Here is a 24,722-nt window from a genome sequence, read left to right on the forward strand (position 1 = left end):
CCAAACTTCGGTCATTTTCAAGCGAATGGTAAGAATGTAACGATGAATATATATATATGAGTATAAGAAATGTAAAATTTTTGGATGTGCAAACGGCCACTAAGAACCCCACAAAAAGAAGAAATAATTAGAAGCTAATTAAAAACAAATAAAAGTTAAAAACATAATTAAAAAACCTAATTAAAAATCTAATTAAAACTAGAATCTAATTAAAAACTTAATTAGGTCTTTTTAATTAGGGTTTTAATTTTTATTTGTTTTTAATTAGCTTCTGATTATTTCTTCTTTTTGTAGGGTTCTTATTGTCCGTTTACACGTCCAAAAATTTTACATTTCTTACGCGCATATATATATTCATTGTTACATTCTTACCATTCGCTTAAAAATGACCGAAGTTTGGTCGAAACGTCCTGTTTTACCGTTGATTTTTATTGTAAAAAGATTTAGTAGATCGATTTATTTTAAAAATTATAGTTGAAATCTATAATTGTAGGTGTCGATGTATTTAGTTAGGAGAGTTTATTTATAATAAAGATTAGAAAGTGAGAATCACTCTGTGATCATTCTGTTTGTCAAACTTTTCATTTAGCTTACGCCTGCAACTGACTTAGTTTTCGTCCTTTGATAATATTGTATGCTTGTCAATCACTGAAGGACAAGACCGAAATGACATAGTCTGGGCTCTTGGGGCGTTAGACAGGACTTAAGGCAAAATTATTAATTCATCCACGAGTCTTATCGATTGGCCTCTATCTGAAAGAGATTCCACTGTGAAAACTTACTTCAATTGTATCAAATTGATCAGAAAGGTCTTCCGGGGAAAAATTCAAGCTCCCTTTTCAACCATTAAAAGCCACAAAACGTCCAAATGAGGTTTTAAAATTTTATAACCACCATTGGCGCAATCTTGTTAGCCCTAGATTTCCATCATGACAAAATCGATTACCGTTTTTTCGTTAGTTGTTAACAAATTGAATATCTCAGTGACAGGTTTTAAGACATTACTTTTTGAGGGTTTGAGGAGATACGTTGATTGCTGGTTCAATTTAAGATAAAACAAATGAGGCATCTTTGTGTAAAAATTTCCACGAAAGATATTTATCAACCTACAGGTTAACAAAGGCAAAAAATTGCAAAGGTCACTAGCATCAGAATCGAAGTCAATTGGTTATTCCATTAGACTGGGTGTTATAAGATGCCCTACAATCTCTTCCCTGTTACCTGTAGGCATATATTTTGTTTCAAGCAGTCCATCTTCGCCTTACCATGACAGCATGGGATATAAAGAAAAATTGAGAGAAAGTGAATCATGAGATCCATTAAGATGCCATAAATTCCTAATTGGTTTATGTGAGGATGGCAGCTGACTTAGTCAAGATTAGGACGAAAAGATTTTGGGGTCAAAGGATTCTGGGGTCAGAGGATTTTGGGGATCATCTGATTTTCAGGTGGAACGGAAGGGGGGGTCAGTCATTGCTAACAGAGTGTTGGACTGTTTAGGTTAACTAGCTTCAGCAACTCGCGTAAAGGGAGGCACCAGAAGTCTGTTTAGGAGCTTCATTTATCTCTCTGAGACTCTGTCTCTCCTCTCATAGTTCAGCCCTGGGTACATACTCTCAAATACCCTATCGGTTGGCATCTTATGGGACAGATAACCGTGGCAGAGTAAACATATTTTTAGAACGCTCACCAAAACAATCTCACAAGACATTCGAAATAAACAACTAAGTACCTAAAAACAAACTCCTTGATTTGGATACTTTGATTCCTTAATCTTGAGGTATTTAAGATTCAGAAAATATGTAAGACATGGTTTGATGCTACTCTGGTTTGCAGATTTAATGAATGTAACCGAAGAAGTTTCAATTCATAGACCCAACCTTTCGACACTCCTATCTAGTGCCTTCATCAGGGGTGATCTAAACGCTGCAACAAGAGGTCCTTTTATATGATCACTAATAAGCGGTCTTTTTTTTCTGACGAGGTGTTAATAGGCGTCAGGAAGCAAACCGCCATCGTCACGATTTAAGGAAGCGTGGGCGGAGTTAATATGCCAAGCCTCCAAACAAAGGCGCTGGTGGTAACACCGGTTAGTGGTGATAATTTTAGAATTATCCCACCCACTAAAGGCAAATGGCTATACAAAAACCTTTTTCCGTGACTGCCAAAAACCAGTTACAACTAGTAACGCTCTAACATACAATTGGGTGGGATAATTCTAAAATTATCACCACTAACCGGTGTTACCACCAGCGCCTTTGTTTGGAGGCTTGGCATCAACCGGCTCGCGAACATCAGAGTTCGCATTACTAAGTATCGCTGTCATTTGTATTTCAAGCACTTTGTGCTTCCATCGAGTTTGAGATTTCGGCCTCTTTTACGGAGTGCCAGAGGATACAAGCTCATGGTCCGAGCTGGTTTTTCTTTTCTTAAGCTACAAATAGATGAATGTCAAAGTTTTATACTGCGTTTGCGTGCGTTATTCTCTCGTTCACTCAGTGAACTCTCTGCTTTGATTAACAACTCCGAAACTTCTTAGGTCGAGGAGTTCTGCAGTTCGAAAGAACTACAGACGTTTACCAAACAGATAGAGAATCACGACAGAAAATTCCGTCATTTGCTCAGTAAGAGGTCTCCTGTTAATTCAGGCTCATCTCTGAAAGATAAATGGGTCATGAACCATTCCTCCAAGGAGTTATCCGCGCTGGAACGGAGTGGTTTAGAGAAGGGTCTGAAGTTTGCTATTGCTCCTCGCAAAATACCGACTGCCGAAATTGTCGCCGCCGTTGAGGAGAGTATCTCTCAACTCAACGACGACCATAGGCATTTGGTAAGAGCAGAAGTAAGCAGCATTCTCAGGCGAGCTAAACCTCCTCCCAAAAAACATACAAAAGAATGTTTTCAATTCGCTTATAGCTCTTAAAAAAGGATCCGGACAGGCTCGTATTATCTGCTGACAAGGGTAATTGTGTAATGGTTATGGACAAACAGCAATATCACGACAAAGCTTTGTCTCTGCTTAATGACAAGAGTACGTATGCTGTCTTAACCTCTAATCCTACCAGTAAAACTCAAAGAAAGTTAAACAAAATGTTGCTTGATTTGAAAAAAGCTGGTAAAATTAGTGACTCTACGTACAAAATGCTATACAGTAGTGACGGCTTATGTCCACGTTTTTATGGCTTACCTAAAATTCATAAACCGGGAATTTCTTTGAGACCCATTGTCTCTTTTGTGGATATCTTGCGAGAATTTTGTCGCCTGTTGTTGGGAATACTGATTACACTGTCAAAAATTCCTGCGAATTTTCGGATTTTATAAGAGATAAAACTCTTAACGCTTGTGAAGAACTAGTATCTTTCGACGTTGTTTCGCTCTTCACTAAAATCCCAGTTGAACCTGCTGTTAAGGTTGCGGAGGAGAGACTCAGAGAAGATGCCTCCCTAGGACTAAGAACTTCTTTGCCTGTGGAGGATATTATTCCTCTACTGACTTTTTGCCTCAAAACCACGCAATTTACATATAACGGCACCTACTATCAACAAGCTTTTGGTACAGCGATGGGTTCGCCTATCTCTACTGTCATTGCTAACATGGTAATGGAAGACGTGGAACAAAGGGCCTAAGCCACTTCACCGGTTAAACCCTTTTTCTGGAAATGATATGTCGATGATGTTATATCTGCGGTATCCGGAAATGAAGCGGAGTACCTCCTGTCACATTTGAATTCAGTATAGCCTTCGACCCAATTCACCCTTGAGCGTGAAAAGGATAGACATTTGATTTTTCTTGATTTCAATGTGTACAGAGGGGTTCAGGGTAATTCAGAGACAAGTGTCTACCGTAAACCTACTCACACCGACAAATACCTCGCTTTCGATTCTCACCACGCTATTTGCCATAAAAAGTCTGCAGCCAAAACTTTACTTAGGAGGGCTGACTGTCTACCATCTTCAGTTGATTCGAAGGCTGAGGAGAGGAAATATGTTTCTAATGTCCTAAAGGCAAATGGTTATACAAAAACCTTTTTCCGTGACTGCCAAAAACCAGTTACAATTAGTAACGCTCTTGATGAAAGGGAACCAGCTACTGGTTTTGCTGTTATTCCTTGCATTCAAGGTGTTACCGAACCCATCAAGAGAATTTTAAATAGCCACAACGTTAAAGTTGCTCAAAAACCTTTTCAGACTTTGGGGCATATTTTCGCCAAACCTAAGGATCCTGTCACGAAAGAACAACGAACCGACGCCATTTATTCTACTCCATGCAATGACTGTGACCTCGAATACATCGGACAGACCAAATGTCAGTTTGGTACACGTTTAAAAGAGCATCAAAAAGCGGTTTTCTTTTGCAAAAAGGAAAATTCTGCTTTATCAGAGTACACATGTCTAACCAACCATACAATTGGGTGGGATAATTCTAAAATTATTACCACTAACCGGTGTTACCACCAGTGCCTTTGTTTGGAGGCTTGGCATATTAACTCCGCCCACGCTCCTCTAAATCGTGAGGATGGCGGTTTGCTTCCTGACGCTTTTTCACCTCGTCAGAAAAAAAAGACCGCTAATTAGTGATCATATAAAAGGACCTCTTGTTGTAGCGTTTAGATCGCCCCTGATGAAGGCACTAGACAGGAGTGTCGAAACATTGGGTCTATGAATTGAAACTTCTTCGGTTACATTCATTAAATCTGCAAACCAGAGTAGCATCAAACCATGTCTGATTGTCCTCCTGGTTGCCGTCTAAACTTTGATATATTTTAAATATGTAAGAGTTTTTGTAAGCAGTTGGAGTGAGGATATGGGGTCCAAGAGCTTCATATTTCGGATAAAGTCATATTAATTAGTGGCCTATTTGTCAGCTGAAAATGTTCGGTTGCTAATTTTTTTCCGAGAAGAAGCTAAAACATTTGTAAAAATATTTCTCTTAAAGGTATTTATTGACTTACAGGTTGACTTGGGCAAAAAATTTCTAAGGTCACCAGCAGTAGATTCGAAATCAACTGCTTATTCAATCAGACTGGGTGTCATAAGATACTTTAAAAGTTCTTCTCTATTTCCTGTAGGTATTCACATCTTTTGTTTCAAGCAGCCCTTTTAGCTTTGAAGAAAGGTTTTTTCTACACGATGACAATATTGGATGTCAAAAAAAAAATTGAAACAAAGTGAACCATGAGATCCATTAAGATGTCATGAATTCTTATGTGGTAATTGTGACGAGATAAATTATGTAATGTATTCTGTCACAAAAATCTTAAAATCTTATGAGAACACAACATAGTGAAGAGATCACACAGCTAAGCAGTCAAGATAACCCTATACAGTTGTACCCTTTTGTGACGATACGGTGAAGATGAACTTTCTTCGTTTCGCTTTCCCCTTGGCGTTGCTTGTAGCAGTTCAGCTAACCACTTTAACATGGGCTGCGACGAATGTGACAAAAACCTCAGGAAAAGGTAAAAAAGTGTTTCCTTCATGTCGAATCTCTTTAGCACACGCATACTGTATTCATTGGATTAAGCGTTGCTCCTGCATAAGCCATCTGAAACTATAACTCAAACGCGAGCGGGAGTGCAAAGTTTGTCTAAGGCACCCTTGAAACTTATTTTAAGGCGGAAATTTTTTTCTCAGGCTCAAACGCTACAGTTCTTCAGTAGACACACCTTTAAGAGCGGTAGTTACTTTTAAATTTTTGCAAACATACAGCAAGCCTGTTCAAGCCTGTTCAACCCTGTGTGGGTTGTTAATTCGATTCCGATAGTAGATCTAAACGTAAACCTTCACATATGGATGTTTGATCGACAAATTTTGAACTATGTACTTCTAGAAAAAATTAAACTTTGAGATACACTATCTGTTACCTGCTGAAAACAATTTACAATAGAACAAAAGAAATTGTGATGGACGTTAATTTTTTATCTTCCTAGAGAAGTTTAGCAAGCAAATTGCATCTTTAGTACAAGAAAAAAACTAAGATATTGGTGTACGCTCGATGGGCCGATCAAGCGACTAATTGAAAATTGACTTTTGTTTCGAGTCTTCGTCTCTTTTCTTTTTTTAACTTTGTGAGGATGGCAGATGACCCAACGAAAGTTAGATAAACGTTGACATAACTGCGTTAGGTTACGCTAGTCTTCAAAGAAGTTTACACGGCAAGCCAGTCCTCCAAAATTCAAAGAAAAAGAGAGCCTCCTTCCTCAAACTCTACGGTCAGTTTTCAATTTTGGTCATCATGGCTGATGAAATGTGTTTCAAAGATTTTTTCAAATTTCTCTTAACCGGAACAATACACCATTAATTCTGCATTAGGGAGCAACCAACATTTATCACATGGGGGGAGAGGGGGGAATGGAAGGAGGATTTTAGGGGGCCAAAGTATTTTTTAGGGGGGTTCATATGGTTTTCAAGAGAACGAAATGGGGATCGGTCGTTGTTTTACAGAGTATAAAAAGAAAACTATAGGAAATTGATTGTAGATGAGTGGGAATCATTAGAATACTACAACAACCCCCCTCCCATCCCCGCACCCCCTTTTTTTCCCAGGCGATAAAAGACAAATGACCGGTTCATTGATTTGTATACGAAAATTTAATTGTTGTAGAGCTCATAGAGCTAACATGAAAATTACAAATAATCCTAAACTGCATTTCTTTGAAGAATGTTTTACGGAAAGACAGACATTCCTTCTCGAGGTCTGATTTTGTTCAGCAAAACAATTTTAAAAAACTTTTTTTCGGAAAAAAATTTAAAATGAAAATTACATATGGTCCTAAACTGCATTTCTTTAAAGAACGTTTTACAGAAAGACAGATATTCTCACTCGAGCTCTAATTTTGTTCAGCAAAACAATTTAAAAAAGCTGATTTATCAAAGATTGAAATATTAGCTTTAATCATTACCCTGGAGTGAGAATCGAATGGAAGAATAACACACGGACCCCTGTGGAGGTAGTCGTCATCTTCTTTCGAATGAATAATCTCTATAAAGGATAAGATTTATGAAATATAGCATAATTTTGAGGAACATGTGATAATATGAATAACAAGGCAACTTTTTCTTGCGTCAAAGATTACGATGAGCAAGGAGAACACCTGGGTGAACAACCAGTACGTCGCGTAGTACCAGCGTGCGATCTTGACTCCTTCTCATTGGGTGATGAAAAACCAACCTTTCCAGAGCAGCCAGGTGTCATCCTTCCCCTCTGCCCAGACAATCAATATGCCATTTTCTATAATAATAGTTGGGGAATTGCACGGTACACACTCTACAAGATTACCGCCGCACAAGCCTTGAAAGCCAAGACAAACCCAGTACCAAGACCTAATGACCCATGGCAACTGGATGAGACGCCAGGTAAGTTAATCAGTGTTACTGTTTAAATTTACTTTTTTAATGAAGAAATTTAGGAAAAAAATTAATTCGTTTGTCATTCCACTACTACAACGTCTGTTCGTCGTGTTGTTTTGGTCTTTCACGCACTCCTAATGCGATCGATAAGATGCTGAGATGAGGTTATGCGAGTATTTCGTGAACTTAAAGTTAAAACACTCGAAAACGGGTGTATATACATATGTATACGTGTACGTGTTCTTATATATAGATGGATGGATAGATATTAGGTATCGTAGATATGATACACATTTTTACATTATGCACCATAACGCCATTTTACCACATTAAGGCAACGCGTACGGTGCACGCAAAACACGCGACGGTATTACACTGCAGGTACAATGGAGCATAAATATGAATGGAAAGAGGAGAGACTTGTGAGAAGAGTCGTGCATGATGGGTAAATCATTTTAAGCAAACAATTTTCTTGGCTTTAACATTTTGCAACCGTAATTGGGAGGGTGAAAACTTTATTTACCTAGCGGATCGATAGAGAACAAAATTTCTTGGCTTGTGACTGACATCAGCGTACTTTAAAACTCTCTCATGATCAGGGATTCGTCAAGGAAGCGGTGCATTGTATCAAAGCCAACCTTTCCCGAGTAGATACCACAAAGGTCACCTCGTTCCTGTTAACATCTTACGTTACAGCGATGAAAGTGTTCGTGCCACTTTCACCTACACCAACTGCGTGCCGCAAATTGGGAATTTCAACACAGGTCAGTGGAAAAAGTACGAACTAAAAATAGGGAAATATGCCCAGGACTATTGTGCTCCAATAGGCGGAACTCTTTACCTGATCACTGGAACATCACGGGTTAAATTTGATGAGAAACTTAATCTTCAAGGCGAAATAACCGGGGCGGATACGTCGAAGGATAAAATGGAGTTGTTCCATGACAAAGCGGATGCACACCAAAAGATCGAAATTCCAAACTCAATGTGGACGGTGGGCTGTTGCTTGAACTTGAAAACCAATCAAGTCGTGGGAGCGTTTGGCGTAATGGGTGATAATTCTTTAAACAAAAAGCCCTTAAATAAACTTATGATGTCCCAACAAAACGTCGCATATGTTGAAAGCGCCCTTAAATTAGAGGATCCAACAATTAAGTTGTTTCCTAAGGGCAAAGATTGCTATATGCCAGAAAAAAACGTTAAATTGAATGAGATACATAGATGATTTTATTGTGTTTCTTGAAAGGAGTCTGAGGGGCACCTTGGGTGAAATAACCAGATTCTGATCAATGCACAGTTTTAACACATCTCAGCCGAATTTTACTGTACGCCTCGCTAAATTCAAAAGGTTTGTTTAAACTGAAATCTCCCTCCTCTGTTTGAACCCGGAAAAATAATAAATATCCTAGTTACTTGTTTTTTTCGGGCTGTACTGTTAGTTGCGAACTCGGTTAGAAAGAGGTGTTTAGAGCTTCAAAATATGCATGCTACTTTATCTGCGAAACAATATATACTGTAACGAATAAGTGGAATCAACGAATCAATAAACTGTGATCTAAGAAATTAAACGAAATTTAAGGTTGTTAATATAAACATTTTGTCGAAGATTTGATATGTAACGGTATATCTTGGACTTTACTTCTCAACTGGATTTTTTTTAAGTAATTTCCCACCCCAGTTAAGAGGCTTCGTTGAAATTTTCAGGGAACCAATCCATATAGCTTTCTAGATTAGTCTTTTGAGTCATTTCTCCATTCGAATGAGGCAAATCCCTCACATCATTTTACTCGAGAGTGTGGGCCGTGACAAATTTACATGATCTAACTCACAGCAATCTTCAAATGAGTTCCTGAGCTTAATCACCCATGATGCATTTCTTTTGCCTAATTACACCCCGCGATTGGTTTATAAACTTGTGCGATCGTATCCTACGAGCAGGCGAGCAGGCCCTCGATCATTAATGGCCCTGCGGCAAATTTGTGACGAGCCTGGGGAAGTGTTTGTTGTTTGAAGTGGGAGGGTGCGGCAATAAAAATGAGCCTAGATCCCTTGCCTCGCCCGTTTCATTTTTTTTTTTTTCTTTTTCTCACGGTCTAAAACTTACTTTGTTGCGGGTAAAGAAACGCTCGCGCAGAAGTGCTGATATTGACGGCCCACTCCCAAACTTTTGGCAATCAATCAACCAATCAGAAGAAGGACTAAACTCAAATCTCGACTTAATTATTCGTGTTTTCAAGTCTCTAATCGTAGCGTTTACTTTCAGCTCTCATAAACCTTGTAATGTTTACATCCTGTAATGTTTACTTTGTTCCGTTTAGGGAATCACTTTAGTCTTAGTCTTACGTCACTTGATCAAAAAACGCTCAAATTCGATTGTGTGATTCCAATTGCGAATTCAGCATCGTGAAGAAATACAGTACGAAAACTTAACGAATCACGGTAAAAATTGAATCTTTAGTAGGTGGATATATGAGAATCATTTCGCAGGGTATCCACGCTGAAGGAGAGCTAAGTCCATTGCAAGTTGATTCATTTAAGGGTTGAGAAAAAGATCAAACAAGGATGGTGGCATGGAGTGTTAGTTTACAGGAACTTGGAATGCTAATAATAACAATAATGATTATAATATAGATTTAAGCCTATTATTCCACAGGGACCTAGTCCGCTTGATTGCAAGGCCGTAGCTCCTGAAAAATATGGGAGAGTCCTTCCGAGTTACTCGTAACCTCTGGTTATTACTCTTTAGTAAAGTTTTCGAGAATGTCTGTCAAAGAGCTTCGACTTTCACATATTTCTACCACCACTGACACTTGGGGTGAAATGGGTAAAAACTTTACATTTCAATTTACTCAGCACAGTAACGGTAACGATGGCCGCGGTGCGCAGACAGAAGAAAAACGTCATAGTGTAGATAGACTGTGAGCTTAACAAAATGGGGATTCACTGAAAGTCTTCCCTTCCCCCTTCTACCTTTTTATTTTTCCTTCATTTTTCCCTCTCCTCATCCTTGCTTTATTCTATTTTTTGATGCTTTCGATGACATTTTAGCTTTCGCCTTGTATAAGTGGTTCTTGTTCAAATTGGCGTCAACGTGAACGGAAGTCCCCAGTGATCCCACCGAGAAAAACCCAAATCCTCACGATCACTCGCGATGACATTCGCCCAGAGGCGAGCAGCGTTTCTATGGCATCAAGTGAAGCAAATGAAATTGCAGGGTGTGGGTGTGAGGAAATCTAAATTTTATACATCCATAGAGTTTTACATATATCATATTTCTCTGTCTAAAGACATCTTTCAAAATGACTATTCGTATTTCTTATGACTGCATTATGTCTGTTTCTTGTCTAAAAAATGTAGACCTTTGTGAGTATTCAATTGATGTGCAGAGCAAGTGGAACATAATGTTTATTTTAAGCTAGAAATTGACAAAACGAATCTTAATATGCTTCTCACAGGCTGGTACCTCAATGTGAATTAGTCATAAGAAATTAAAAAGAAAAAATAAAGCGCAAGTTCTTCATTTGACTGTAACTAGTAACCAATAATATTTAAAAGTCGAGAGAACAATTTGTTTAATTTTTAGACCAGCCTATGGCGCTAGCCTGTCTTTAAGAAGCATTTTTTTCCACTTTTCACATCATTGGAAAAAAATAAAACAGGTAATATACGCCTATTTAGTTTCAGGAAGAAACGACTTGTCCGATTTAGGAAATGAAAATGTAGTTCCTCCTTATCTCTTTAACATTTAAGGGGAAGTTTATTTGGTAGTTAATGTTAGAGAAAAACGGAAAGAATCACCTTTCTTTATTTCCTAATTGTCTTATAAATATAACTTAGATTTAGAAACTATTTAGAGGATCGATTTATTTTGAAAATTGTAGTTGAAATTTATGATTGTAAATGTCTATGTAGTTAGTTAGGAAAGTTTATTTGTATGAAGAGTTCGTTTCATCTTAGATCATAATTAGGCTTTTTATCATTATCACTAATCATTTTTAAGCATTTATTATTATCATTAGCGAAATTTTCAATTGAGTGTCGAAAGTAATCCAAGATTGCATTGATTTAACTTTACTTCGTTCTGTGATTGGTTATGAAAGCTCGAGTCACTCTCTCAACCAATCAGATGCAAAATTGAAACCAATCACAACTTAGTGACCCACGTTTAGGCAGTTTGGTTGTTTTTACCTTGAGAATCATTCTCTTCGTCAAACTTTTCATTTAGCTTACCCCTGCAACTAATTCAGTTTTCGTCCTTTGATAACATTGTATGCTTCTCAATCACTGGAGGACAAGACCAAAATGACAGAGTCTGAGTTCTTGGGGTGTCAGTCAGGACCGGACTTAAGGCAAAAATCGTTTTTCATCCAAGAGTCTTATCGATTGGCTTCTATCTGAAAGAGATTTCATCGTGAAAACTTTCTTCATTCGTTTCAAATTGATCAGAAAGGTCTTCCGAGGAACATTGCAATTTCCCTTTTCGACAATTAAGAACCAAAAAAACCTCCAAATAAGGTTTTAAAATTTATAACCACCGTTAACAGAATCTTGTTAGCCCTAGATTTCCATCATGACAAAATGGAGTAGCGTTTTTTCGTTAGTTGTGATACGTTTAAAGGAATTACTTTTTGAGGGTTTGAGGAGTTAAGTAGATTGCTGTTTCAATTTAGGATAGAAGAAAATTAGGCATCTTTGTATCAAACTTTTCACGAAAGATGTTTATCAACCTTAAGGTTAACTAAGGCAAAAAATGAGAAGGTCACTAACATCAGAGTCGAAGTCAATTGGTTATTCAATTAAGCTGAGTGTAATAAGATGCCTTAAAATCTCTTTCCTAGTACCTGTATGCACATCTTTTGTTTCAAGCAGTCCTTTAAGCTTTACCATGACAACAAGGGATATCAAGAAAAATTGAGAGAAAGTGAACCATTAAGATGCCATGAATTCCTCGGTGGTTTTTGTGAGGATGGCAGAGGACTTAGTCAAAATAAGGACGAAAATATTTTGGGGTGGAAAGATATTGGGGGATCATCTGGTTTTCAGGTGGAACGGAAGGGGGTTAAGTCATTGCCAACAGAGTGTTGGACTGTTTAGGTTAACTAGCTTCAGCAACTCGCGTAAACGGAAGCACCAGAAGTCTGTTCAGGAGCTTCACTTCACTCTCTGAGACTCTGTCCATAAGCCCATAAGCCCAAACATGTCGGTTGACATGTCTGGGCTTATGGGACAGCTAACCGTTGCAGAGTAAACATATTTTTAGAACGCTCACCATAACAATCTCACAAGACATTCGAAATGAACAACAAAGTACCTAACAACAAACTCCTTGATTCGGATGCGTTGATTCCTTAATCAAGAGCTCCCTATTTCGGATGAAAACATATTACTTACTGGCTTATTTGTCAGCTGAAAATGGTTTGTTGCTAGTGTTTTCCTGAGGAGAAGCTTAAACAGTTGTAATAAATTTTCCCTTAGGTATTTATTAACTAACAGGTTTACTAAGGCAAAACATTGCTAAGGTCACCAGCATTAGAGTCTTGAGTCTAGAGTTTGGTTATTCAATCAGACTAAGTGTCATAAGATACTTTAAAAGCTTTTCTCTATTACCTGTTTTCACATCTTTTGTTTCAAGCAGTCCTTTTAGCTTTGAAGAAAGACTTTTTCTACACGATGACAACATTGGATGTCAAAAAAAAATTGAGACAAAGTCAACCATGAGATCCATTAAGATGTCGTGAATTCCTTTGGGCTAACTGAGGCGAAATAGATTATGTAATGTATTCTATCACAAAAAATCTTAAAAGCCGAGAAGAATATAACATAGTGAAGAGATTACAACAGCTAAGCAGTCGAGATAAGCCTGCACAGTTGTACGCCTTTGTGACAATACGGTGAAGATGAACTTTCCTTGTTTCGCTTTACCCTTGGCGTTTGTTGTAGCAGTTCAGCTCAACACTTTTACATGGGCTGCAACCAATGTGACAAAAACCTCAGGTAAGGTAAAAAGGGTTCCCTTTATGTCGAATCTCTTTAGCACACGCATACTGTATTCATTAGATTAAGCGTTGCTCCCGAATAAGCCATATGAGACTGTAACTCAAACGCGAGCGGGCGTGCAAAGTTTGTCTGAGGCACCCTAAAAACTTATTTTACGGCGAAGATTTTTTTCTCAGTTTCAAACGCTACAGTTCTTCAGTAGACACAACTTTAAGGGCGGTAGTTACTTTGAAATTTTTGCAAACATAGAGCAAGCCTGTTCAAGCGGTGGATTCTGTGTGGGTTGTTAATTCGATTCTGATAATAGATCTAAAGGTAAACCTCCACATATTGATGTTTGATCGACAAATTTTGAACCATTTACTTCTAGACAAAATTAAACTTTGAGTAACAGTATCTGTTACCTGCTGAAAACAATTTACAGTGGAATAAAGAACTTACGATTTACTTTAATTTTAATTTGACGGAAGTTTTTTCTCAGAGAATTCTAGTAATTACAAGCAAATCATTGCATCTTTAGGACAAGAATAAAACTTAGATATTTGGTGTACGCTCGATGGCCGAGCAAAGCGTAATTGAAAATTGACTTTTGTTTTGAGTTTTCGTCTTTTTTTTAATTTTGTGAGGATGGTAGATAACTGAGCGAAAGTTCGATAAACGTTGACTAAACTGTGGAAGGTTACGCTAGTCTTCAAAGAAGTTTACACGGTAAGCCAGTCCTCGAAAGAATTGAAAGAAAAGGAGAGTCTCCTTCCTCAAACTCTACGGTCAGCTTTCAATTTTGGTCTTCATGGCCGATTAAACGTGTCTCAAAGATGTTTTCCAATTTTTCCTAACCGTAACAATACATCATTAATTCTGCATTAGGGAGCAACCAACATTTATCACATGGGGGAGGGGGCAATGAAGGGTGAAAGAAGGATTTTTGGGGGCCAAAAGCTTCACATTTCAGATGGAAACATAGTACTTAGTGGCCTATTTGTCAGCTGAAAATGTTCGGTTCCTATGTTTTCCCGGGAGGAAGCTAAAAGCATTTGTAAAAATATTTCCCTAAAGGTATTTATTAACTAACAGGTTGACTCGGGCAAAAAATTTCCAAAGGTCATCAGCAATAGAGTCGAAATCAACCGATTATTCAAGCAGACTGAGTGTAATAAAATACTCTAAAAGCTCTTCTCTATTTCCTGTAGGTATTCACATCTTTTGTTTCAAGCAGCCTGTTTAGCTTTGAAAAGAGATTTTTGCTGGTCGATGACAACATTAGATGTCAAAAAAAATTTAAGACAAAGTGAACCATGAGATCCATTAAGATGACATGAATTCCTCTGTGGTAATTGTGACGAGATAAATTATGTAATGTATTCTGTCACAAAAATCTTAAAAGCTTATAAGAACACAACATAGTGAAGAGATCACACAGCTCAGCAGTCAAGATAACCCTGGACAGTTGTACCCTTTTGTGACGATACGGTGAAGATGAACTTTCTTGGTTTCGCTTTCCCCTTGGCGTTGCTTGTAGCAGTTCAGCTTATCACTTTTACATGGGCTGCAACGAATGTGACAAAAACCTCAGGAAAAGGCAAAAAGGTGTTCCCTATATGTCGAATCCCTTTCTCACACGCAAATTTTATTCATTGGATTAAGCGTTGCTCCCGAATAAGCACTCTGGGACTGTAACTCAAACGCGAGCGGGCGTGCAAAGTTTGTCTAAGGCACCCTTGAAACTTATTTTACGGCGGAAATTTTTTTCTCAGTTTCAAATGCTACAGTTCTTCAGTAGACATACCTTTAAGAGCGGTAGTTAATTTTAAATTTTTGCAAACATAGAGCAAGCCTGTTCAAGCCTGTTCAACCCTGTGTGGGTTGTTAATTCGATTCCGATAGTAGACGTAAACGTAAACCTTCACATATGGATGTTTGATCGACAAATTTTGAACTATGTACTTCTAGAAAAAATTAAACTTTGAAATACACTATTTGTTACCTGCTGAAAACAATTTACAGTAGCACAAAAGAAATTATGATGTACTTTAATTTTTATCTCACGGAAGTTTTTTCCTAGAGAGGTTTAGCGAGCAAATCGTTGCATCTTTAGTACAAGAAGAAAACTAAGATGTTTGGTGTACGCTCGATGGGCCGATCAAGCGACTAATTGAAAATTGACTTTTGTTTCGAGTTTTCGTCTCTTTTCTTTTTTTAACTTTGTGAGGATGGCAGATGACCTAGAGAAAGTTAGATAAACGTTGGCTAAACTGCGCTAGGTTACGCTAGTCTTCAAAGAAGTTTACACGGCAAGTCAGTCCTCCAAAGAATACAAAGAAAAAGAGAGCCTCCTTCCTCAAACTCTACGGTCAGTTTTCGATTTTGGTCATCATGGCTGATGAAATGTGTTTCAAAGATTTTTTTCAAATTTCTCCTAACCGGAACAATACACCATCAATTCTGCATTAGGGAGCAACCAACATTTATCACATGGGGGGAGAGGGGGGAATGGAAGGAGGATTTTAGGGGGCCAAAGTACTTTTTAGGGGGGTTCATATGGTTTTCAAGAGAATGAAATGGGGATCCGTCGTTGTTTTACAGAGTATAAAAGGAAAACTATAGGAAATTGATTGTAGATGAGTGTGGATCATTAGAATACAACAACAACCCCCCTCCCATCCCCGCACCCCCTTTTTTCCCAGGCGACAAAAGACAAATGACCGGTTCGTTGATTGATATGCGAAAATTTAATTGTTGTAGAGCTCATAGAACTAACATTAACATTACAAATAATCCTAAACTGCATTTCTTTGAAGAATGTTTTACGGAAAGACAGACATTCCTACTCGAGGTCTAATTTTGTTCAGCAAAACAATTTTAAAAAACTGTTTTTCGGAAAAATTTAAAATGAAAATTACATATGGTCCTAAACTGCATTTCTTTAAAGAACGTTTTACAGAAAGACAGATATTCTCACTCGAGCTCTAATTTTGTTCAGCAAAACAATAAAAAAAAGCTGATTTATCAAAGATTGAAATATTAACTTTTATCATTACCCCAGAGTGAGAATCGAATGGAAGAATAACACACGGACCCCTGTGGAGGTAGTCATCATCTTCTTTCGAATGAATAATCTCTATAGAGAATAAAATTTATGAAATATAGCATAATTTTGAGGAACATGTGATAATATGAATAAAAAGGCAACTTTTTCTTGCGTCAAAGATTACGACGAGCAAGGAGAACACCTGGGTGAACAACCAGTACGTCGCGTAGTACCAGCGTGTGATCTTGACTCCATCTCATTGGGTGATAAAAACCAACCTTTCCAGAGCAGCCAGGTGTCACCCTTCCCCTCTGTCCAGACAATCAATATGCCATTTTCTATAATAATAATTGGGTGCACGGTACACACTCTACAAGATTACCGCCGCACAAGCCTTGAAAGCCAAGACAAACCCAGCACCAAGACCTAATGACCCATGGCAACTTTAAAACTCTCTCATGATCAGGGATTCGTCAAGGAAGCAGTGCATTGTATCAAAACCAACCTTTCCCGGGTAGATACCTCAAAGGTCACCTCGTTCCTGTTAACATCTTACGTTACAGCGATAAAAGTGTTCTTGCCACTTTCACCTACACCAACTGCGTGCCGCAAATTGGGAATTTCAACTCAGGTCAGTGGTTAAAGTACGAACTAAAAATAGGGATATATGCCCAGGACTATTGTGCTCCAATAGGCGGAACTCTTTACCTGATCACTAGAACATCACAGGTTAAGTTTAATGAGAAACTTAATCTTCAAGGCGAAATAATCGGGGTGGATAAGTCGGTGAAACCAATGGAGGGGTTCCATGGCAACGTGGATGAACACCAAAAGATCGCAATTCCAAACTCAATGTGGACGGTGGGCTGTTGCTTGAACTTGAATACCAATCAAGTCGTGGGAGCGTTTGGTGTAATGGGTGATATTTCTTTAGACAAAAAGCTCTTAAATAAATTTATGATGTCTCAACAAAACGTCGCATATGTTGAAAGCAGCCTTAAATTAGAGGATCCAACAATTAAGTTGTTTCCTAAGGGCAAAGATTGCTATATGCCAGAAAAAAACGTTAAATTGAATGAGATACATGGATGATTTTATTGTGTTTCTTGAAAGGAGTCTGAGGGGAACCTTGGGTGAAATAACCAGATTCTGATCAATGCACAGTTTTAACATATCTCAGCCGAATTTTACTGTACGCCTCGCTAAATTCAAAAGGTTTGTTTAAACTGAAATCTCCCTCCTCTGTTTGAACCCGGGAAAATAATAAATATCTTAGTTACTTGTTTTTCTCGGGCTGAACTGTTAGTTACGAACTCGATTAGAAAGAGGTGTTTAGAGCTTGTATTTTCATCCTTTATGTTCAAAATATGCATGCTACTTTATCTGCTAAACAATATATATTGTAACGAATAAGTGGAATCAACGAATCAATAAACTGTGATCTAAGAAATTAAACGAAATTTAAGGTTGTTAATATAAACATTTTGTCGAAGATTTGATATGTAACGGTATATCCTGGTCTTTACTTCTAAACTGAATTTTTTTAAAGTAATTTCCCACCCCAGTTAAGAGGCTTCGTTGAAATTCGCAGGGAACCAATCCATATAACTTTCTAGATTAGTCCTGTGAGTCATTTCTCCATTCCAATGAGACAAGTCCCTCACATCATTTTACTCGAGAGTGTGAGCCGTGACAAATTCACATGATCTAACTCACAGCAATATTCAAATGAGTGCCTGAGCTTAATCACCCATGATGCATTTCGTTTGCCTAATTACACCTCGCAATTGGTTTATAAACTTGTGCGATTGTATCCTACGAGCAGGCGAGCAGGCCCTCGATCATTAATGGCCCTGCGGCAAGTGCGTTTCTCCGCTCACAAGAAAATTTGTGACGAGCCTGGGGAAGTGTTTGTTGTTTGAAGTGGGAGGGTGCAGCACTAAAAATGAGCCTAGATCACTTGCCTCGCCTGTTTTTTTTTGTTTTTTTGTTTTTTTGTTTTTTTTTTCTCACAGTCTAATACTTACTTTGTCGCGGGTAAAGAAACGCCCGCGTAGAAGTGCTGATATTGACGGCCCACTCGCATGCTTTTGGCAATCAATCAACCAATCAGAAGAAGGACTAAACTTAAATCTCGACTTAATCTCTAATCGTGGCGTTTACTTTCAGCTCTCATAAACATTGTAATGTTTACATCCTGTAATGTTTACCGTGTTCCGTTTGGGGAGTTACTTTAGTCTTGGTCTTACGTCACTTGATCAAAAAACGCTCAAATTCGATTGTGTGATTCCCATTGCAAATTCAACATCATAAAGAAATACAATACGAAAACTTAACGAATCACGGTTAAAATCGAATCTTTAGTAGGTGGACATATGGGAATCATTTCGCAGAGTATTCTCACCGAAGGAGAGCTAAGTCCATTGCAAATTGATTTATTTAGGGGTTGAGAAAAAGATCAAACAAGGATGGTGTCCTGGAGTGTTACCTTACAGGAACTTGGAATACTAATAATAGCAATACTGATTATAATATAGATTTAATCCTATTATTCGATAGGGACCTAGTCCGCTTGATTGCAAGGCCGTAGCTCCTAAAGAATATAGGAACGTCCTTCCGAGCAATTCGTAACTTGTGGTTATAACTCTTTAGTAAGGTTTTCCAGAATGTCCGTCAAAGACCTTCGACTTTCACATATTTCTGCTCATAGTTATCCAAATTAAGGAATATTTTCAGGCTTTGGATCTTGTTTTCTCTTCAAAATTTTCGCAACGAGACTCAAGTCACCACCGTCACTTGGGGTGAAATGTGTAAAAACTTTACATTTCAATTTACTCAGTACAGTAACGGTAGCAATGGCCGCAGTGCGCAGACAGAACAAAAACGTCATAATGTGATAGACTGTGAGCGTAACATAATGGGGATTCCCTAAAAGTCTTCCCTTCCCTTTTCTACCTTTTTTATTTTTCCTTCATTTTTTCCTCAACTCATCCTTGCTTTATTCTATTTTTTGATGCTTTCGATGACATTTTAGCTTTCGCCTCGTATATATTATTCAAATTGGCGTCAACGTCAATGCAATTTCCTCAGTGATCCCACCGAGAAAAACCCTAATCCTCACAATCACTCGCGATGACATTCTCCCAGGGGCGGATCGCGTTTCTATGGCATCAAGTTAACCAAATGCAACTGCAGAGGGTGGGGTTAGGAAATCGAAATTCTACACAGCCATAGAGTTTTACATATATCGAATTTCTCTGTCCATAGACGGCTTTCGTGATGTCTATTCGTATTTCTTATGACTGCACTATGTCTGACAAAATGAATCCTATGCTTCTCACAGGCTGGTACCTCAATGTGAATTAGTCATAAGAAAAAAAAAACGCAAGTTCTTCATTTGACTGTAACTCGTAACAAATAATATTTAAAAGTCGAGAGAACAATTAGATTAATTTTAAGATCAGCCTATGGCGCTACTCTGCCTTTAAGAAGCATTTTTGTCCACCTTCCACATCACTGGAAAAAAATGAAACAGGTAATATATACCTGTTTAATTTCAGGAAGAAACGACTTGTCCGATATAGCAAATGAAAATGTAGTTCTTCCTTATCTCTTTAACATTTTAGGGGCAGTTTATTTGGTAGTGAATGTTAGAGAAAAACGGAAAAAATCACCTTTCTTTATTTCCTAATTATCTTAAATATAACTTAGATTTAGAAACTATTTAGTGGATCGATTTACTTCAAAAATTTTAGTTGAAATTTATAATTGTAGATGTATATGTAGTTAGTTAGGAAAGTTTATTTGTTGGAAGAGTTCGTTTCGTCTTAGATCATAATTAGGCTTTTTATCATTATCATTAATCATTTTTTAAGCATTTATTATTATCATTAGAGAAATTTTCAATTGAGTGTCGAAAGTAATCCAAGATTGCATTGATTTAACTTTACTTCGTTCTGTGATAGGTTCTGAAAGTCACTCTCTCAACCAATCAGATGCAAAATTGAAACCAATCACAACTTAGTGACCCACGATTAGGCAGTTTGGTTGTTTTTACCTTAAGAATCACTCCTAGACTGGTCATTCTGTTTGTCAAACTTTTCATTTAGCTTACCCCTGCAACTAATTCAGTTTTCGTCCTTTGATAACATTGTATGCTTCTCAATCACTGGAGGACAAGACCAAAATGACAGAGTCTGAGTTCTTGGGGTGTTAATCAGGACCGGACTTAAGGCAAAAATCGTTTTTCATCCAAGAGTCTTATCGATTGGCTTCTATCTGAAAGAGATTTCACCGTGAAAACTTTCTTCAATCGTATCAAATTGATCAGGTCTTCCGAGGAACATCGCAATTTCTCTTTTCAACCACTAAGAACCAAAAAAACGTCCAAATGAGGTTTTAAAATTTTATAATCACCATTAACGGAATCTTGTTAGCCCTAGATTTCCATAATGACAAAATCGAGTAGCGTTTTTTAGTTAGTTGTTAATAAATTAAATATCTCAGTGACAGGTTTAAAGGAATTACTTTTTGAGGGTTTGAGGAGTTAAGTAGATTGCTGTTTCAATATAGGATAGAAGAAAATGAGGTATCTTTGTATAAAACTTTTCACGAAAGATATTTATCAACCTACAGGTTAACTAAGGCAAAAAATGCGAAGGTCACTAGCATCAGAATCGAAATCAATTGGTTATTCAATTAAGCTGAGTGTAATAAGATGCCTTAAAATCTCTTTCCTAGTACCTGTATGCACATCTTTTGTTTCAAGCAGTCCTTTAAGCTTTACTATGACAACAAGGGATATCAAGAAAAATTGAGAGAAAGTGAACCATTAGGATGCCATGAATTCCTCGGTGGTTTTTGTGAGGATGGCAGAGGACTTAGTCAAAATAAGGACGAAAATATTTTGGGTGGAAAGATATTGGGGGATCATCTGGTTTTCAGGTGATACGGAAGGGGGTTAAGTCGTCGCCAACAGAGTGTTGAACTGTTTAGGGTAACTAGCTTCAACAACTCGCGTAAACGGAGGCACTATAAGTCTGTTCAGGAGATTCACTTCACTCTCTGAGACTCTGTCCATAAGCCCGTAAGCCCAAACATGTCGGTTGACATGTTTGGGCTTATGGGACAGCTAACCGTTGCAGAGTAAACATATTTTTAGAACGCTCACCATAACAATCTTACAGTGCATTCGAAATGAACAACAAAGTACCTAACAACAAACTCCTTGATTCGGATGCGTTGATTCCTTAATCTTGAGGTATTTAAGATTCAGAATATATGCAAGAGTTTTTATAAGTAGTTGGAGTGAGGAGATGGTGTTCAAGAGCTCCATATTTCGGATGAAAACATATTACTTAGTGGCTTATTTGTCAGCTGAAAATGTTCTGTTGCTAGTGTTTTCCTGAGGAGAAGCGTAAACAGTTGTAAAAAACTTTCCCTTGGGGAATTATTAACTAACAGGTTGACTAAGGCAAAACATTGCTAAGGTCACCAGCATTAAAGTCTTGAGTCTAGAGTTTGGTTATTCAATCAGACTGAGTGTCATCAGATACTTTAAAAGCTTTTCTCTATTACCTGTTTTCACATCTTTTGTTTCAAGCAGTCCTTTTAGCTTTGAAGAAAGACTTTTTCTACACGATGACAACATTGGATGTCAAAAAAAATTGAGACAAAGTCAACCATGAGATCCATTAAGATGCCGTGAATTCCTCTGTGGTAACTGTGAAGACATAGATTATGTACTGTCTTCTATCAAAAAAATCTTAAAAGCTAAAAAGAACATAACAGAGTGAAGAGAAAACAATAGCTTAGCAGTCGAGATAAGCCCGGACAGTCAAACCCTTTTGTGTGGATACAATGAAGATGAACTTTCTTGGTTTCGCTTTATCCCTGGCATTGCTTGTAGCAGTTCAGCTGACCACTTTTACATGGGCTGCAATGAATGTGACAAAAACCTCAGGTAAGGTAAAAAGGGTTCCCTTTATGTCGAATCTCTTTAGCACACGCATATTGTATTCATTAGATTAAGCGTTGCTCCCGAATAAGCCATATGAGACTGTAACTCAAACGCGAGCGGGCGTGCAAAGTTTGTCTAAGGCACTCTAGAAACTTATTTTACGGCGGAATTTTTTTTTCTCAGTTTCAAACGCTATAGTTCTTCAGTAGGCACAACTTTAAAGGCGGTAGTTACTTTGAATTTTTTGCAAACATAGAGCAAGCCTGTTTAAGCGGTGGATTGTTAATTCGATTCCGATAAAAGATCTAAAGGTAAACCTCCACATATTGATGTTTGATCGACAAATTTTTGAGTCATTTACTTCTAGACAAAATTAAACTTTGAGTAACACTATCTGTTACCTGCTGAAAACAATTTACAGTAGAACAAAAGAAATTGTGATGGACTTTAATTTTAATTTGACGGAAGTTTTTTCTCAGAGAATTTTAGTAATTACAAGTAAATCATTGCATCTTTATGATAAGAAGGAAACTTAGATATTTGGTGTACGCTCGATGGCCGAGCAAAGCGTAATTGAAAATTGACTTTTGTTTCAAGTTTTCGTCTTTTTTTTTTTAATTTTGTGAGGATGGTAGATAACTTAGCGAAAGTTAGATAAACGTTGACTAAACTGTGGAAGGTTACGCTAGTCTTCAAATAATTTTACACGGTAAGTAAGTCCTCCAAAGAATTGAAAGAAAAAGAGAGCCTCCTTCCTCAAATTCTACGGTCAGCTTTCAATTTTGGTCTTCATGGCGGATGAAACGTGTCTCAAAGATGTTTTCAAATTTTTCCTAACCATACCAATACATCGTTAATTCTGCATTAGGGAGCAACTAACATTTATCACATGGGGGGAGGGGGCAATGAAGGGTGGAAGAAGGATTTTTGGAGGCCCAAAGCTTTACATTTCAGATGAAAACATAGCACTTAGTGGTCTATTTGTCAGCTGAAAATGTTCGGTTGCTAATGTTTTCCTGGGAGGAAGCTAAAAACATTTGTAAAAATATTTCCCTTAAAGGTATTTATTGACTAACAGGTTGACATCGGGCAAAAATTTCTAAAGGTCATCAGCAATAGAGTCCAAATCAACTGGTTATTCAAGCAGACTGAGTGTAATAAGATACTTTAAAAGCTCTTCTCTATTTCCTGTAGGTATTCACATCTTTTGTTTCAAGCAGTCCTTTTATTTTTGAAGGGAGATTTTTGCTAATCGATGACAACATTAGATGTCAAAAAAATTGAGACAAAGTGAACCATGAGATCCATTAAGATGCCATGAATTCCTCTGTGGTAACTCAGACGAAATAGATTATGTAACGTATTCTATCAAAAAAATGTTAAAAGCCAAGAAGAACATAACTTAGTGGAGATATCACAACAGCTAAGCAGTCGAGATAAGCCTGGACACCTGTACCCCTTTGTGACGATACGGTGAAATGAACTTTCTTGGTTTTGCTTTCCCCCTGGCGTTGCTTGTAGCAGTTCAGCTTATTACTTTTACATTGGCTGCAACGAATGTGACAAAAACCTCAGGAAAAGGTAAAGAGGTGTTCCCTATATGTCGAATCCCTTTCTCACACGCAAATTGCATTCATTGGATTAAGCGTTGCTCCCGAATAAGCACTCTGGGACTGTAACTCGAACGCTTGTCGAACGCTTGTCTTGGGCACCCTTGGAACTTATTTTAGGGCGGAAATTTTTTTTCTCAGTTTCAAAGGCTACAATTCTACAGTAGACACACATTAAAGGGCGGTAGTTACTTTTAAAGTTCTGCAAACATGGAGCAAGCCTGTTCAAGCGGTGGATTCTGTGTGGGTTGTTAATTCGATTCCTGTAATAGAACTAAACGTAAGCCTTCATATACTGATGTTTGATCGACAATTTTGAACTGCGTACTTCTAGACAAAATTAAACTTTGAGTAACACTATCTGTTACCTGCTGAAAACAATTTACAGTAGAACCAAAGAACTTATGATAGACTTTAATATTTATCTCACGGAAGTTTTTTCCTGGAGAATTTTTGTAATTACAAGCAAATCGTTGCATCTTTAGGATAAACTGAGACATTTGGTGTACGCTCGATAAGGCGAGCAAACAGCTTATTGAAAATTGACTTTTATTTCAAGTTTTCGTATTTTTCTTTTTTTAACTTTGTGAGGATGACATATGACAGAGCGAAAGTTAGATAAACGTTGACTAAACTGCGGAAGGTTACGCTAGTCTTTCAAAGAAGTTTACACGATAAGTCAATTCTCTAAAAAAAACTGAAAGAAAAAGAGAGCCTCCTTCCTAAATCTCTACGGCCAGCTTTCAATTTTGGTCTTCGTGGCCGATTAAACGTGTTTC

At 37.7% G+C, this 24,722-nt stretch overlaps 4 protein-coding genes across 5 annotated transcripts in view; all 4 read left to right on the forward strand.

Moving 5' to 3' along the window:
• The first annotated feature begins 5,019 nt into the window (after positions 1-5,019).
• LOC149043154 (uncharacterized) lies at positions 5,020-17,829 on the forward strand. Of its 2 annotated transcripts, XR_016188539.1 has the most exons (4): positions 5,280-5,458; positions 7,071-7,355; positions 7,949-8,810; positions 17,703-17,829. XR_016188539.1 is itself a non-coding variant. In XM_089212757.1 (3 exons), exons 1-3 carry the CDS (start codon positions 5,356-5,358, stop codon positions 8,572-8,574), a joined length of 1,014 nt encoding a protein of 337 aa, XP_089068883.1. In that variant the 5' UTR covers positions 5,020-5,355; the 3' UTR covers positions 8,575-8,922. The 2 variants fall into 2 exon arrangements, 1 of the variants encoding a protein (XP_089068883.1); XM_089212757.1 differs by lacking the exon at positions 17,703-17,829 and having other exon boundaries at positions 5,020-5,458; positions 7,949-8,922.
• On the forward strand, positions 12,532-17,829 carry LOC149043155 (uncharacterized). Its single transcript, XM_089212759.1, has 2 exons — positions 12,532-13,343; positions 16,554-17,829. Exons 1-2 carry the CDS (start codon positions 13,247-13,249, stop codon positions 16,802-16,804), a joined length of 348 nt encoding a protein of 115 aa, XP_089068885.1. The 5' UTR covers positions 12,532-13,246; the 3' UTR covers positions 16,805-17,829.
• A 4,165-nt stretch (positions 17,830-21,994) lies between these two features.
• Positions 21,995-24,722, forward strand: part of LOC149043156 (uncharacterized) — a 98,932-nt gene continuing 96,204 nt past the window's right edge. The window contains exon 1 of the mRNA XM_089212754.1: positions 21,995-22,336. Coding sequence (XP_089068880.1) covers positions 22,234-22,336 — 103 coding nt within the window. The 5' untranslated portion in view covers positions 21,995-22,233. The remainder of the gene's footprint in view (positions 22,337-24,722) is intronic.
• LOC113672079 (uncharacterized) overlaps positions 23,782-24,722 on the forward strand; it is a 6,353-nt gene continuing 5,412 nt past the window's right edge. The window contains exon 1 of the mRNA XM_089212758.1: positions 23,782-23,914. Within this exon, the coding sequence (XP_089068884.1) occupies positions 23,812-23,914 (103 nt within the window). The 5' untranslated portion in view covers positions 23,782-23,811. The remainder of the gene's footprint in view (positions 23,915-24,722) is intronic.

This window comes from Pocillopora damicornis, chromosome 7, assembly GCF_964200805.1.
Source record: "Pocillopora damicornis chromosome 7, jaPocDami1.2, whole genome shotgun sequence".
NCBI lineage: Eukaryota > Metazoa > Cnidaria > Anthozoa > Scleractinia > Pocilloporidae > Pocillopora > Pocillopora damicornis.

Coding starts and splice junctions, on each gene's coding strand:
- LOC149043154 (XM_089212757.1), top strand. CDS start 5,356: ATGAACTTTCTTCGTTTCGCTTTCCCCTTGGCGTTGCTTGTAGCAGTT. Junction 5,459..7,070: donor GACAAAAACCTCAGGAAAAG/GTAAAAAAGTGT, acceptor CTTGCGTCAAAG/ATTACGATGAGCAAGGAGAA. Junction 7,356..7,948: donor GCAACTGGATGAGACGCCAG/GTAAGTTAATCA, acceptor TCTCATGATCAG/GGATTCGTCAAGGAAGCGGT.
- LOC149043155 (XM_089212759.1), top strand. CDS start 13,247: ATGAACTTTCCTTGTTTCGCTTTACCCTTGGCGTTTGTTGTAGCAGTT. Junction 13,344..16,553: donor CAATGTGACAAAAACCTCAG/GTAAGGTAAAAA, acceptor CTTGCGTCAAAG/ATTACGACGAGCAAGGAGAA.